Source organism: Heterodontus francisci, chromosome 10 (assembly GCF_036365525.1).
Source record: "Heterodontus francisci isolate sHetFra1 chromosome 10, sHetFra1.hap1, whole genome shotgun sequence".
Lineage (NCBI taxonomy): Eukaryota > Metazoa > Chordata > Chondrichthyes > Heterodontiformes > Heterodontidae > Heterodontus > Heterodontus francisci.
In genome coordinates this window covers 9,474,155-9,490,001 of record NC_090380.1, presented here as the reverse complement: position 1 = coordinate 9,490,001, position 15,847 = coordinate 9,474,155, and the positions used below count along the sequence as shown (strand labels likewise).

The 15,847-nt window shown below is 44.0% G+C and overlaps 1 protein-coding gene across 5 annotated transcripts in view; it reads right to left on the bottom strand.

Annotated features, from left to right (window-relative positions):
* Positions 1–15,847, bottom strand: part of LOC137374078 (MAP7 domain-containing protein 2-like) — a 235,357-nt gene that overhangs the window by 6,713 nt on the left and 212,797 nt on the right. For all 5 annotated transcript variants that reach the window (XM_068039827.1, XM_068039828.1, XM_068039831.1 and 2 more), the window contains 5 exons: positions 12,765–12,869; positions 12,613–12,666; positions 8,531–8,615; positions 6,951–7,161; positions 2,032–2,324 (listed from right to left, as the gene is read on the bottom strand). In XM_068039827.1, coding sequence (XP_067895928.1) covers positions 2,032–2,324; positions 6,951–7,161; positions 8,531–8,615; positions 12,613–12,666; positions 12,765–12,869 — 748 coding nt within the window. The remainder of the gene's footprint in view (positions 1–2,031; positions 2,325–6,950; positions 7,162–8,530; positions 8,616–12,612; positions 12,667–12,764; positions 12,870–15,847) is intronic.

The window sequence follows — 15,847 nt, the reverse complement described above, 5'->3', positions numbered from 1 at the left end:
GAGGCATAGATAGGGTAGATAGCCAGAGTCTGTCTCCCATGGTAGGGGTGACTAAAACTAGAGGGCATAGATTTAAGGTGAGAGGGAGGAGGTTTAAAGGGGATCAAAGGGGTAAATTTTTCATACAAAGAATAGTGGTTATCTGGAAGGAGCTGCCAGAGGAGGTGGTGGAGGCAGGAACAGTAGCGACATTTAAGAGGCATCTGGACAGGTATTTGAATGAGCATGGCATAGAGGGATATGGAACTAATGCAGGCAGGTGGGATTAGTAATAGATAGGCATTATGGTCGGCATGGACGCGGTGGGCCGAAGGGCCTGTTTTTATGCTGTATGACTCTATGACTCTACGACTCTATAACAGGAATATGCATTCAGCCCCTCAACCCCTATCCATCATTCAATCAGATTACAGCTGATCTGAACCTCAGCCCCATTTACCTGTATTTGCTGCACTTCCCTAGATACCCTTACCCAAAAGTCTATCCAGCCCAGTCTTGAAATTTTCAATTGAACCCGTCCCCCCGCGGCAGCATCCACAGCTTCTTGGAAGAGAGTGTTCCATTCCCTACTTTGTGAAAAAGTGCATCCTGATTTCACTCTGAAATGGCTAATTTGAGGATTATGTGCCCCTGTTCTGTATTCCCCCTTCCCCTTCCCCCCCAAGGAAATAGTTTCTCTTTATCTACCCTATTGAATCCCTTTTAACATAGTCTTTATGGTAATCTACATTCAACAGGTGAAGATGCAGACAAAATGGAAGAACAGTCTCTTGATACAAGAAAAATTAAAAAGACATGGTGGTAATTTTAACCCCAAGATTTGAAGCCGGTGGAATGTAAACATTTCAAACCCAATGTTACCACTTTTAACAGGGTAAAAACGAGTTGCATGTGACCAATGCACTGTCAGGAGTAGGATGGTGATTGAAATTTATCAGGCTGCGTGTCTCCATTTTCTTTGGGGAACCCGGCAGGTAAAATGTGGGGAGAATGAGGGTTAGGTTGGCTGATTATGGGTCTGTAAAGAGCCTGGAGGAAATACTGCTGCTCCTCCTAGCCCACAAGCAGTGCTGTAAAGACACTTAGCACATGGATCCATCCACCTCCACAATCTCTCCCTAGGCCACAGCCTTACAACCGCCCCCACCAACCCCCCGCCCCCTCGCCGGTCTGTCAATCAGGCTGCCTCTTGGGTGGGAAACCTGAAAAAAACTATTTAAAAGATGTCCCACTGTTAATTTCAGCAGGACGTCTGGGAAACACATAATCCCATGTATTCCATCATAGCATCACCACCCCACCACTGAAGTAAATATTATGGCCATAATTTGGAAATTAAGCTTAAACTTGGGTCTTAAATTTCTCATCCTTAAATCAGATGAAGTTAGCTCGTCCATGCTTATCACAGAGTCCTGATTTATATTGCAGACGCTCGGGCCACCGAAGAGCAAATTGGTTCTGTGACCTTTAAGTATAGGTGTACCAGGTACAAGTGGCTGTATGGAGGTAATCTGATCTGAATAGGTTGAGAAGAGATAAAAGGAATGCTCTAACTGATTACAGTTTCTTATTAGTAAACAGATGTTATTGCACATAATTGTTGGAGAGAGATTAACCAGATCTAGGTAGAACATGATGGCATAATGTCACCACATCAGGAGAAGGTAATTACACATGTATACAGGTACAAACACTAGAGCTCCTTAGAAAGGGGTTGTGTTTTATTATCATTGGCTTGATTTAATAAAGAATATTAAGCAGAGAGTCCAATGTTTTCTGTCCTCAAACTTGTTAAACAATGTATGAAAATATCCGATAATACCCCACACAGGGGCAAAAGGACTAGATGACAATATCCTATAATACCCCACATTGGGGCAATCGGGATATATGACAATATCCTAAATAAACCCAACAAGCCCTTTCTCCCTGAATTGAGCAATCAACCAACTACGCTCCTTAGATATTACAGGGAAATTTCACGTGTACTAACCCGATTCACTTATTGAATTAATTCCTGGTATACTTTACCTGCTGATGTCTGTATATGGGTTTCCTCGACAGATTTAGTCAGCGATGTGATAAGAGGATTCTCCTCCACTGAAATACACCGCCCCTCAATCAAGTTTTTGTTGCAGTCATCCAAGCTGATCTGGTCACGGGATAACTTGGTGTATGTTGAATGGACAGTCAGGTCGATGAGATCTTCAACAGCTTGTGCGTCACTCAACCCATTCTGGTCCTTCTCCAGTTCAACACCATGGCTCACCTCATTTAGTGGTGAGAACTCTGGCATGGAAATACCATCATCCTTTGACATAGGGCTAGAAACAAAAACACTGCAGAGTGAAATGAGCAGCCCACTTCTACAAGTCACCATCACCTCCATGTTGATACACCTTAACATTCTTTCAGTAGGGACATGTGTAAGGAAAAATATATTGATCCAAAAGTTATGGCATGGCTACCAATGATTAACATGTTGGTATAAGTAAATGTCACCATATAAATAGAGAATAAATAATTCAATATGAGTGTTTTAATATATAATGTATTATAATTAATAATATATGACTGTTTAAAGGATGTAGAGGAGATTTACCAGACTGGTTTCAGGGATGGAATATTTTAGCTACACGTTTAGGTTGGAGAAGCTGGGATTGGTCTCCATGGAGCTGAGGGATATTGAGGGGAGATGTGATAGAGGAATGTTTTGTTTATGCAGCGAGTGGTAATGATCTGGAACTCACTGCCTATAAGGGTGGTGGAAGCAGAACCAATGATTTCAAAAGGAAATTGGATGGGCACTTTTGGGAAATAGACTTGCAGGGCTGTGGGGATACAGTGGGGGAGTGGGACTGACTGGATTGCTGTACAGAGAGCTGGCATGCACCTGATGGGCCAAATGGCCCCCTTCTGTGCCATAATGACTCTATGGCCGGATTTTAAAACACAACACCCCCCCCCCCTCCCCCACCACTCCCGCCATGAACCCGGAAGCAGGCTGGGAGATGGGGGGAGGGGACATTAAATCAGGTAGGTTGGCATGGCTGCTGTGCCCATCGCCTATCTGCTTCCATTATTTTTCACCAGCTGTGGGGGAAGTGGCAGGGGGCTCAGCTGCGCTGGCTTCAATTGATGCTCCTTAAGTGGCTAACTAATGGCTATTGAAGAGCATCTTCCCACCACCTTGGTATACCCTGACAGCCGGACTGCATGATTAGATTAGATTAGAGATACAGCACTGAAACAGGCCCTTCGGCCCACCGAGTCTGTGCCGAACATCAACCACCCATTTATACTAATCCTACACTAATCCCATATTCCTACCAAACATCCCCACCTGTCCCTATATTTTCCTACCACCTACCTATACTAGTGACAATTTATAATGGCCAATTTACCTATCAACCTGCAAGTCTTTTGGCTTGTGGGAGGAAACCGGAGCACCCGGAGAAAACCCACGCAGACACAGGGAGAACTTGCAAACTCCACACAGGCAATACCCGGAATCGAACCCGGGTCGCTGGAGCTGTGAGGCTGCGGTGCTAACCACTGCGCCACTATGGGGTGGGCGGGGTCCATCCTATTCAGCAACCCTCTACCCCACAGTGGGCCCTCCCTAGCAGCAAGGGCCACCCCCACTTGAAGAACCCCTCCACCGCCCCCCCCCCCCCCCCCGCCCCCAGTCTCTCAAGCGCTCCACTCCTTCCCTCTGGAATTCCTTCCTAAACCTCCCCACCTCTCTTTTCTCCTTTAAGACACTCCTTAAAAGCTACCTCTTTGACCAAGCTTTTCTTTATCTGCCTTAATATCTCCTTATGTGGCTCAGTGTCATATTTTGTTTACTAATGCGCCTGTGAAGCACCTTGGGTCGTTTTATTGATTAAAGGCGCTATATGAATATAAGTTGTTGTTGATCATGCTTTCTAACTGTTATACAAGATTATTCAAAACACCCTGTCAGAATATTTGCCACACTCTTCTGTAACAGTCATCTGTCATGGTCTGCTGAATGGTGTCATCCCAATGTAGAAGATGTATATGTCGTGGAGATCGGTTTTGTTTTTAGAGGAGGAGGACTAGGTTCAGTGGATGTATTAGCAGAGACCTAAGCCCCTCACTAACATGTAGCTCTTGACTGATGAGACCTTGTGCTTTCCATTTTGAATGGAAAATGGAACAGCAGGTTGAAATGTGTTGGCTACCGCGATGTTCAGTTTTATGCTGGAGGTTCTCTTAAGACTCATGGGAAACCCATGCTGTCAATCGCAGAATCACAGAATTGTTACAGCACTGAAGGAGGCCATTCAGCCCATCGTGTCTGCATCAGTTCTCTGAATGAGCAATTAACTTAGTGCCATTTGCCCGCTTTCTCCCCGTAACCCTGCACATTCTTCCTTTTCATATAACTGTCTAATTCCCTTTTGAATGCTTCAGTTGAACCTGCCTCCACCACGTTCTCAGGCAGCGCATTCCAGACCTTAACCACTCGCTGTGTGAATAAGTTTTTCCTCATGTCACTTTTGCTTTTCTTATCAAATACTTTAAATCTGTGCCCTCTCGTTTTTGATCCTCTCACAACTGGGAACAGTTTCTCTCGATCTATTCTGTCCAGACCCCTCATGATTTTGAATACCTCTATCAAATCACCTCTCAGCCTTCACTTCTGCAAGGAAAACAATCCTAACTTCTTAAATCTTTCTTCATAACTGAAATTCCTCATCTCTGGAACCATTCTTGTTAATCTTTTCTATACTCTCTCCAATGTCTTCACGTCTTTCCTAAAGTGTGGCGCCCAGAACTGGATGCAATACTCCAACTGAGGCCGAACTAGTGTCTTATACAAGTTCAACATAACTTCCTTGCTCTTGTACTGTATGTCCCTATTAATAAAGCCCAGGATACCGTATGCATTATTAACTGCTTTCTCAACCTGTCCTGCCACCTTCAATGACTTATGCACATATACACCCAGGTCCCTCTGCTCCTGCACCCCCTTTAGAAATGTATCCTTTATTCCATATTGTCTTTCCATGTTCTTCCTACCAAAATGAATCACTTCACATTTCTCTGCATTGAACTTCATCTGCCACCTGTCTGCCCATTCCACCAACTTGTCTATGTCCTTTTGAAGTTCTACACTATCTTCCTAACAATTCACAATTCTTCTAAGTTCCGTATCATCTGCAAACTTTGAAATTGTGCCCTGTACACGAAGGTCTAGGCCATTAATATATATCAGGAAAAGCAAGAGGCCCAACACTGATCCCTGGGGAACTCCACTACAAACCTTCCTCTAGCCCGAAAAACATCCGTTAACCACTACTCTTTGTTTCCTGTCACTCAGCCAATTCCGTATCCATGTTGCTACTGTCCCTTTTATTCCATGAGCTATAAGTTAGTTCACAAGTCTGTTGTGTGGCACTGTATCAAATGCCTTTTGAAAGTCCATGTACACCACATCAACAACATTGCCCTCATCAACCCTCTCTGTTACCTCCTCAAAAAACTCCAGCAAGTTACTTAAACATGATTTTCCCTTACGAAATCCATGTTGGTTTTCCTCAATTAACCCGCATTTGTCCATATGACAATTAATGTTGTCCTGAATTATTCTTTCTAGAAGTTTCCCCATCACATCCAGAACTAGAAAAATATATTGAGAAAACAGCTTAGATTTTAACTGAAATACTGGCCAGGTAATTTGGCCTTGCTTGCCACATGTTCTGTGTTCTAGCCTTATTTTATATTACCCCCATTGGAGTTTTGAGCCTGCTTGCCATCGCCTTGAGTTCAATTTGTCTTTTGCTGTGCCTCTGTAACATCTGCCAACTCAGCCCACCTGCTGCTGAAATCCTTATCCATGCTTTTCTTACCTCCAGACTCGACAGTTCTAATGCTCTCCTGGCCAGCCTCCCATACTCTACCCTCCATAAACCTGTCTGCCCCCGAAACTCTGACTCCCATATCCTAACTCACACCAAGTCCAATTCACCATCACCCCTGTGCTCACTGGCCGAAATGGCTCCATGTCTGCTGTGCCTCAAAGGTAAACTTTTCATCCTCATGGTCAAATCCCTCCATGGTATCATCCATTCCTAACATAACAACAACCTCCAGCCCTACAACCCTCTGAAAACTGTGCTCCTCCAGATCGGGCCTCACGGGGAGCCCTCATTTCCTTTGCCCCACAATTGGTGGCTGTACCATCACCTGTCACAGGCCTAAGCACAGGAATTCCCTTCTTCAACCTGTTCACCTCTCTATCTTTCACTCTTCCTTTGACTCTCCTTAACATCCATCTCTTTCACCAAGCTATTAATCACCTGTCCTCATAACTCTTTTCTTTGGTTCCGTGTCAGTTTATTTCTGATAACACTCCTTGGGATGTTTTACTAAATTCAAGACAAGTTGTTTTGTTGGTGCACGTTCTGCTGCCCAAGTTAAGCCAGTTTGTTGCTCCCAAGATGATAAGAAATTTCAAACTTTAAATATTTAGTTTAGCAACTCTCAGGGACTAATGTTATTCTTAGCCTAGCCCCAAGTCTTTAGATCGCCAAATATTTAACAAATTAACTGTTTGTCAGACTTTACTTAAAGCATAGAACTGAACTGTTCCAATTGGATTTCCCAGCCACCAAAGGTTGTGGAGTTTAGTATTTTCAGTCCTTGTGGTGTGTTGGTACAGCACGTGACTTTTTTTAAACCCATTTCTAGCCACTGTGTACTTTAGGGTGCGAGAGGACAATGTGCAATGGACAATGTAGATTTTTCAGAGTAAATCACAATGTAAACCACAATGTCACTCACCAGAATATTAGTCAGAAATCCCCACAATATACCCAAAATAAAATTGAGGTTGGATACCTGTGGCCCTGCTGTTTAGCTAGTATCCTCACAACAGTTCCTTTCCGGATTAAACAAAACACAGTAACATTCCAGCCTACCTCACATCCATAGACTGCAGTTCATCGGTTGACTCATCCACACTATTGGGTTGTTCATCCACATTATCCACTTGCTCAGCTCCAGTGACTGCTTCCAGCTCTGGCACAGCCTCAGTTAGGGCCACAGCATGGTGAGCCTCCTCTTCCGCCTCCTCTTCCTCCTCCTCCTCCTCCTGGCTCTCCAAGCTGACTGATGCTTTGCTCACTTCCACTAGAATGCAATGGATATTTATTTATACACTGGCCCTCAGATCGCTCTACTCATTGCTCATCATACTCTGCACTACAGTGTTATTTAATAACACAATTGCTGCCCATTAAGGTTCTCACATTACACCAAGCTATGAAAAATCCAAGTATTATTATTTTATACCTAATGGCGACACAGTAACTGAAAAAAGAGCATCTGCAACGCATAAAACTCCCAGCAAGATAATGATCTAACAATATGAGGGAGCTGAATTAGCTTCAGAAGATACAGGGATAAACCTTACCATTTAGTTCTCCTGGAGCAGAGCTTCAAACATGTAATGAATTTGTATAAAAATCAGTGCATTTCTACAGTCCTCATGCCTGACAGGTTTGTTACTGTAATTTGTGCAGTCATGTCTCCACTGTAATAATCTGTGAGATCCATTCAACTATAAGACCATTAGAAATAAAAACAGAAAATGCTGGAAATACACAGCAGGTCTGGCAGTATCTGTGAGGAGAGAAACAGAGTTAACGGGCTGCATTTTCCTGACGTTAATGGGACCATATTCGGGTCCTGACCCCAATGGTGCCCAAGTCCCATCTGCCTGTGCGATCTCCAGGATGGCCTGTGGCTGCAGCTGGGCCCCTCTGCACTTGCGGCTCTTAGGGTTGCAGAATTAGAGGAGGTCTCACGGGCTCCCTGGTCTGCCCCCAGGCCTGACCCTTGGGCTGCCCCCGGGAGGCCGCCTCCACACACTTTCTGGGACTCAGCCTCAGCACAGCACCCGTGCACGCCAGTAAGATCCTGCTGGCCTCACCAATTTGTCCCTAAGCTGCCAGGTGTGTAGCTGGTGCTGGACAGACCCCGCCTCCAGTAAGATGGCTTGAAGGTGAGAAGGCATCGGGATACTGCCCTGATGTGAGATTTCCTCATTTTGCTTCCGGTCCCACCTCCAAACAGGACCAGAAAGAGGTTCTGATGATAGGTCACAGACCTGGAATGTTAACTCTGTTTCTCTGTCCACAGATGCTGCCAGATCTGCTGAGTATTTCCAGCATTTTCCATTTTTATTTCAGATTTCCAGCATCTGCAGTACTTTGCTTGTGAATAAGACCATTAGACGGAGTTGGAGCCAGATCTTTCCGACATTACTGATAATCCACATACATCAGACTACACTGTACCGACTTTAGCAGCCCAAACTGTTTGGCATTGGCATTTTTTAAAAATTTCAGTTCAGACTACAGCTGATGATGCATTCAATTGTCTCGAGTTCTACCCCAAAGATTGGGCTGTAAGAAGTTGCTGTCCTCTCCCGTGCTCTGAACTGCAACGATCACAATAGTAGGATGTGCAAAGAGGAAGAGGAGCTGAGATTACTGACCTTGTTCCACACAGCTTGGAATTGGGATCGGAAGCTCCTTTTCCCCATTCATGGTTGGCTCAACCTCTGCTTTTGTTTCTTCTTTCTGGCATTGATAGAAAGTGGAACGATCAGACATTTTAAAGAAAAAAGAACTTGCATTTATATAGCACCTTTCACTACCTCAGGAAGTCCCAAAGTGCTTTCTAGCCAATGAAGTACTTTTGAAGTGTGATCACTATTGTAATGTAGAAATTTGTGCACAGCAAGCTCCCACAAACAGCAAATGAGATCATGATCAGACTATCCGTTTTAGGTGCTGCTTGAGGAGGAATATCAGGAGAAATCCCTTGTTTTTCTTAGAAAAGTGTCATAGAACATTTGAGCTCCGCCTGAGGTGCCAAACAGGGGTTTTTAGCTCAAAAGATGGCACCTCTGACAGTGCAACACTTCCTCAGTCCTGCACTGAAGTACCATAGAATGAGACCTCATAGAAGGAGGCTATTTGGCCCATCGTCCCTATCCTCTTTTGAAGAGCTGTCCTATTACTCCCAGTCCCCAACTCTTTCCCCACAGCCCTCCAAATTTTTCCCCTTCAAATATTTGCCCAATTCTCTTTTACAATTTATTATTGAATCTGCTTCTACTGCCCTTTCAGGCAGCGCATTCCAGATCACAACAATTCGCTGCGTAAATTTATCTTCCTCATTTCACCTCTGGTTATTTAGCCAATTACATTAAATCTGTTTTCTTCTGCTTCCCGACCCTTCTGCCCCAGGAAACAGTTTCTCCTTATTCACTCTACCAAAACCCTTCATGAATTTAAATACATATATCAAATCTCCTCTTAACCGTCTCTGCTCGAAGGAAAATGACCCCAGCTTCCCCAGTCTCGCCACATAACTGAAGTCCCTTATCCCTGGAACCACTCTGGTAAATCTTCACCCTCTCCAGGGCCTGGACATAGTGCCCAGAATTTATTGTGGTATTCCAGCTGAGGCTTAACCAGTGTTATATGAAGGTTTTGTATAACTTTCCAGCTTTTTGTAGTCTATGCCTGATGGGATCTACCCTAGAATACTGAGGGAGGCAAGGGAAGAAATTGCTGGGGCCTTGACAGAAATCTTTGCATCCTCATTGGCTACAGGTGAGGTCCCAGAGGACTGGAGAATAGCCAATGTTGTTCCTTTGTTTAAGAAGGGTGGCAAGGATAATCCAGGAAATTATAGGCCGGTGAGCCTGACGTCAGCAGTAGGGAAATTATTAGAGAGGATTCTTCGGGACAGGATTTACTCCCATTTGGAAACAAACAAACATATTAGCGAGAGACAGCATGGTTTTGTGAAGGGGAGGTCGTGTCTTATTAATTTGATTGAGTTTTTTGAGGAAGTGACGAAGATGATTGATGAAGGAAGGGCAGTGGATGTTATCTATATGGACTTTAGTAAAGCTTTTGGGAGACTGGTACAAAAGGTGAAGTCACACGGGATCAGAGGTGAGCTGGCAAGATGGATACAGAACTGGCTTGGTCATAGAAGACAGAGGGTATCAGTGAATGGGTATTTTTCTGAATGGAGGAATGTGACCAGTGGTGTTCCGCAGGGATCATTGCTGGGACCTTTGCTGTTTGTAGTATATATAAATGATTTGGAGGAAAATGTAGCTGGTCTGATTAGTAAGTTTGCGGACGACACAAAGGTTGGTGGAGTTGCGGATAATGATGAGGATTGTCAGAGGATACAGCAGGATATAGATCGGTTGGAGACTTGGGCGGAGAAATGGCAGATGGAGTTTAATCCGGACAAATGTGAGGTAATGCATTTTGGAAGATCCAATACAGGTGGGAAGTATACAGTAAATGGCAGAACCCTTAGGAGTATTGACAGGCAGAGAGATCTGGGCATACAGGTCCACAGGTCACTGAAAGTGGCAACGCAGGTGGATAAGGTAGTCAAGAAGGTATACGGCATGCTTGCCTTCATCGGTCGGGGCATAGAGTATAAAAATTGGCAAGTCATGTTGCAGCTGTACAGAACCTTAGTTAGGCCACACTTAGAAAATTGCGTGCAATTCTGGTCGCCACACTACCAGAAGGACATGGAGGCTTTGGAGAGGGTACAGAGGAGGTTTACCAGGATGTTGTCTGGTCTGGAGGGCATTAGCTATGAGGAGAGGTTGGATAAACTCGGATTGTTTTCACTGGAACGACGGAGGTCGACATGATAGAGGTTTACAAAGTTATGAGTGGCATGGACAGAGTGGATAGTCAGAAGCTTTTTCCCAGGATGGAAGAGTCAGTTACTAGGGGACATAGGTTTAAGGTGCGAGGGGCAAAGTTTAGAGGGGATGTGCGAGGCAAATTTTTTTACACAGAGGGTGGTGAGTGCCTGGAACTTGCTGCCAGGGGAGGTGGTGGAAGCAGATACGATAGCGACGTTTAAGAGACATCTTGACAAATATATGAAAAGGAAGGGAATAGAGGGATATGGGCCCCGGAAGTGCAGAAGGTGTTAGTTTAGGCAGATATCAAGATCGGCGCAGGCTTGGAGGGCCGAATGGCCTGTTCCTGTGCTGTACTGTTCTTTGTTCTTTATGCCTCTATTTACAAAGCCTAGGATCCCATAAGTTTTTAAAATGGCTTTCTCAACTTGTCCTGCCACCTCCAAACATTTGTGAACACACAGTATCGTTCCTGTTACCATTTTAGAATTGTACTCTTACTGACAGCCTAGATTTTGTGCTCACGTCTCTGGAGTGGGACTTCAGTCTGCTTCTGACTGAGTGTACGGTCACTGAGGCAAGGCTGAAATAATTCTCACATTAGTACCATATTCATCTTTGATTGCAAGGGCTCAAGCCCTAATTCCCCACATGGTGTGTTGACGTTAACACATGATCTAATTTGTATCACAGTGCAAACTGGAATTAACTGAGCAGAATGTTAACATCTGTTGACTAGGAGTTAACTTCATTTTTGCTCAATGGATGGCGAGCTCTCAGCATTGGGTGTCAGATTCATTCATGCTGGATTGTTTACAGGAACAGCAGCAAACCATTACCTGGGAGGACTCACTACTATGTGAGGACCTCTATTGTGCCACCTAGCTGGAGGTCAGAGCCTCAGCAAGAACATGGTGAGAAACCTGTGTGGCCTCCCGGAACCAATCTAGCAGACACAGAGCAAAATCTGGACCGTCCTCTCAGTGGAAGTGACCACCAAATCCAACTTCAAGCCACTGGGCAGAATCAGGTGCCAACAGCCGAGGCAACTGTTTCCAGTGGCAGAAGGGTTGGTAACCAGAGGACACAGATTTTAAGTAATTGGCAAAGGAACCAGATGGGACATGGAGTTTTATTTAACCTAGCCAGTTGTTGTGAACTGAACTGCACTTCCTGAAAGGACGGTGAAAGCAGATTCAATAATAAAATTCAAAAGGGAATTGGATAAATACTACAACGGGCCAAATGGCTTCCTTAGATTACCAATACATACTTCCTCATGGTGAGTTCAGAGTAGTATTACATAATGCCTCAGACCAGGTTGCCTGATTGACCTATGAACCAGGAGTGTCACAGAGAGCGCCAAATAAGGCACAAACCTAAAGAAAATACATTACCAAAAAAAAAGGACTGCATCCTCCTCGTTTTAGTTTATACAGATGGCCATTGGTTTTCCCAATTAAAACCCAGGGAACACACATGATAGCGTGTGATGTTGGTGTACAGTCACTATGTGGGTTCACATCCAGCTCCTTTACCTGTTATCTTAATGAAGGCATTAACCAATTGTAAAATAAATTTGTATGGATGCATTTTTTGTATAATAGTTTTGCCCAGCATAACCTCCTGGCTTGTGTTATTTGGAATCACAGAATTACTGGGTGTGGACATCAGATGCAGACAGCACCAAATGTGACTATGGTGCCTTCCAAAGTCAAATAGCCTTTGGACTTTTCTGGTCTAGACTCACATCTCACATGAGTCTATTGGTTGAAGTCATAAAGGTGGAAGCAGAGTCCAGCATTGTCCAAACATTGAGCAAGGAGTGAAAGGTTGGTGAATGTAAGGCTGAGTGTTAGATTGCTAATAATAATAATGGCTACCTTGATTTCTCCAGCATCGCCTCGTCTGGTTCTTTTCATGATCTCTTCTATTCTCTACAACAAAAAAAAGGTGACAAAAAGAATTGTTCATATTTGTCTTTGAACTAAATCCTGCCTCCATTCGATTTGTTTACCCGACTCTCCTTCCTAACCTCCTTTCTCTTCTTCCGCTCCTGTTCAATCTGCTGAATGACTTGTTCCCGTTCGTGTCGCAGTCGTTCAGCCTCCTCACGAGCCTTGGTTTCAGCTTCTTCGCGCTGAAGAGAAAGAAATACAGGAGACTGCTGTAAAATAAATGCTCAAATAAAGTTAGCTTTACTTTGGCCTAAATAAAAATTTAACCAAGCAAATTTCAGGAAGTAAATATATTTTTAAATGGCCATACTCCAACTCTAATCATAACTGCATATCAATCTAATTACCTGCAACACGTACAAAGATGCTATTCAACTCTTCAAATACTGAATGCCTTTTGTAACTATGTAAATAGTCAAGCTTGAGAGTTGCCTGATGGTGACCCAGTTTGAAACTCATTCTTTAATGATACTGTAACTTGATCATTGTGAGCAAGTTGTTTCACCAGATCTGAAATGTGTCATTATGTTGACAGGGTAGATGCTGAGAAAATGTTTCCTATGGCTGGAGTCTCGAACTGGGAGGGGGTAGCGGGGTGGGGGGCGGTCACAGACTCAGATTAAGGGGTCAGCCATTCAGGACAGAGATGAGGAGAAATTTCTTCACTCAGAGGGTTGTGAATCTTTGGAATTCTGTACCTCTGAGCTGTACATGTTCAGTCGTTGAGTATATTCTAAATCGATGGTATAACCATGACCAATCTACTGAAAAATTACATTTTCAGAGATCTAAGGAAGATGAGCTGTGCATATATTTCCTTTCTAGTCTTTAAAAGTTGTCATTGTGCATGTTTAAATAAAGATGATGTGTTCGCCTGATGGTTCAGTGCTCTGTGTGGTACAACTAAGTTACATAGACAATGACTGCCTCAGGTTTGGATCTGTAGCAAACAGTGAGGATGATAGTAACAGATTTAAGAATGTTATAGACAGTCTGGTGATATTTGAAGTGATGCTTTTTGGAAGGAATAATGAAGACAATATAAGCTCAAAGGTATAATTTTAAAGGAGTGTGAGGAACAGAGAGAGCTGGGGGTGTTTGTACACAAATCATTGAAGGTGGCAGGACACGTTGCGAAGTCTGTTTCAAAAAACAATGAAATCTTAGGCTTTATAAATAGAGGCCTAGGATACAAAAACAAGGTTATGCTACACCAGGGTTGCCCAACCTTTTCACATGCGGGGCCACATTACAAGGATTGTCTCAGATAAGGGGCCGGTGAGACCATTTCAGAAAGATAAAGGCATTAAAAATGTATCTAACCATCAATCAAAACAACAACAAATGTGCATTTTTGTGAAGAAGATTTAAATGAGAAGATTATTTATTGACTTACTTTGGAATCTAAGAGCAGGGAGGTTATGGTGGAGCTGTATAAAATGTTAGTTAGGCCACAGCCTAACTGTACTGTGTACAGTTCTGGTCGCCACACTATAGGAAAGATGTGATTGCACTGGAGAGGGTGCAGAGGAGATTCACCAGGATGTTGCCTGGGCTGGAACATTTCAGCTATGAAGAGAGACTGGATAGGCTGGGGTTGTTTTCCTTAGAGCAGAGAAGGCTGAGGGGGGACAAGACTGAGGTATGCAAAATTATGAGGGGCATTGATAGGTTAGAGAGGAAGAAACTTTTTCCCTTAATGGAGATGTCAATAACCAGAGGGCATAGATTTAAGGCAAGGGGCAGGAGGTTTAGAGGGGAGTTGAGGAAAAAAATTTTCACCCAGAGGGTGATTGGAATCTGGAACGCACTGCCTGAAGAGGTGGTAGAGGCAGGAACACTCAAAACATTTAAGAAGTATTTAGATGAGCACTTGAAACGCCATAGCATACAAGGCTATGGGCCAAGTGTGGGAAAATGGGATTAGTTTGGATGAGTGCTTGATGGTCGGCGCAGGCGTGTTGGGCCGAAGGGCTTATTTCTGTGCTGTAAAACTCTGTGACTCTATATTCAAGACTGAGATCGAAATATTTTTGGGCACCAAGGAAATTATGTGATATGGGGATAGTGCGGGAAGGTGGAGTTTTGGTGGAAGATCAGCCATGATGTTATTGAATGATGGAGCAGGCTTGAAAGGCTGAATGGCCTACTCCTGCTCCTATTTCTTACGTATAAATATTATGACAGAAAGAAGACTGGCTGTTGAGTGAGTTAGTGATGCCAAATCTTAAAGGGATAAATTATGAGGACAGGGGTTTCCTGAACTTGTCTTATACTCTGTTGAATTTAGGAGATTAAAGGGTGATCTAATTGAAGTATTTAAAATTATAACAGGGGTTATAATTATTAATAACAACTGAGTGACATCCCAGGCCAATTCAGAGGGCAGTGAAGCGTCATCCCCTTTGGAGAGAGTCCGGAGTCACATCTAAACCAGACAGGGTAAGGAGTCATCCCCATTGGAGAGAGTCTGGAGTCACATCTAAACCAGACAGGATAAGGTGTCATCCCCATTGGAGAGAGTCCGGAGTCACATCTAAACCAGACAGGGTAAGGTGTCATCCCCATTGGAGAGAGTCTGGAATCACATCTAAACCAGACAGGGTAAGGTGTCATCCCCATTGGAGAGAGTCCAGAGTCACATCTAAACCAGACAGGGTAAGGAGTCATCCCCATTGGAGAGAGTCCGGAGTCACATCTAAACCAGACAGGGTAAGGTGTCATCCCCATTGGAGAGAGTCCAGAGTCACATCTAAACCAGACAGGGTAAGGAGTCATCCCCATTGGAGAGAGTCCGGAGTCACATCTAAACCAGACAGGGTAAGGTGTCATCCCCATTGGAGAGAGTCCAGAGTCACATCTAAACCAGACAGGGTAAGGAGTCATTCCCATTGGAGAGAGTCCGGAGTCACATCTAAACCAGACAGGGTAAGGAGTCATCCCCATTGGAGAGAGTCTGGAGTCACATCTAAACCAGACAGGGTAAGGAGTCATTCCCATTGGAGAGAGTCCGGAGTCACATCTAAACCAGACAGGGTAAGGAGTCATTCCCTTTGGAGAGAGTCCGGAGTCACATCTAAACCAGACAGGGTAAGGTGTCATCCCCATTGGAGAGAGTCCGGAGTCACATCTAAACCAGACAGGGTAAGGAGTCATCCCC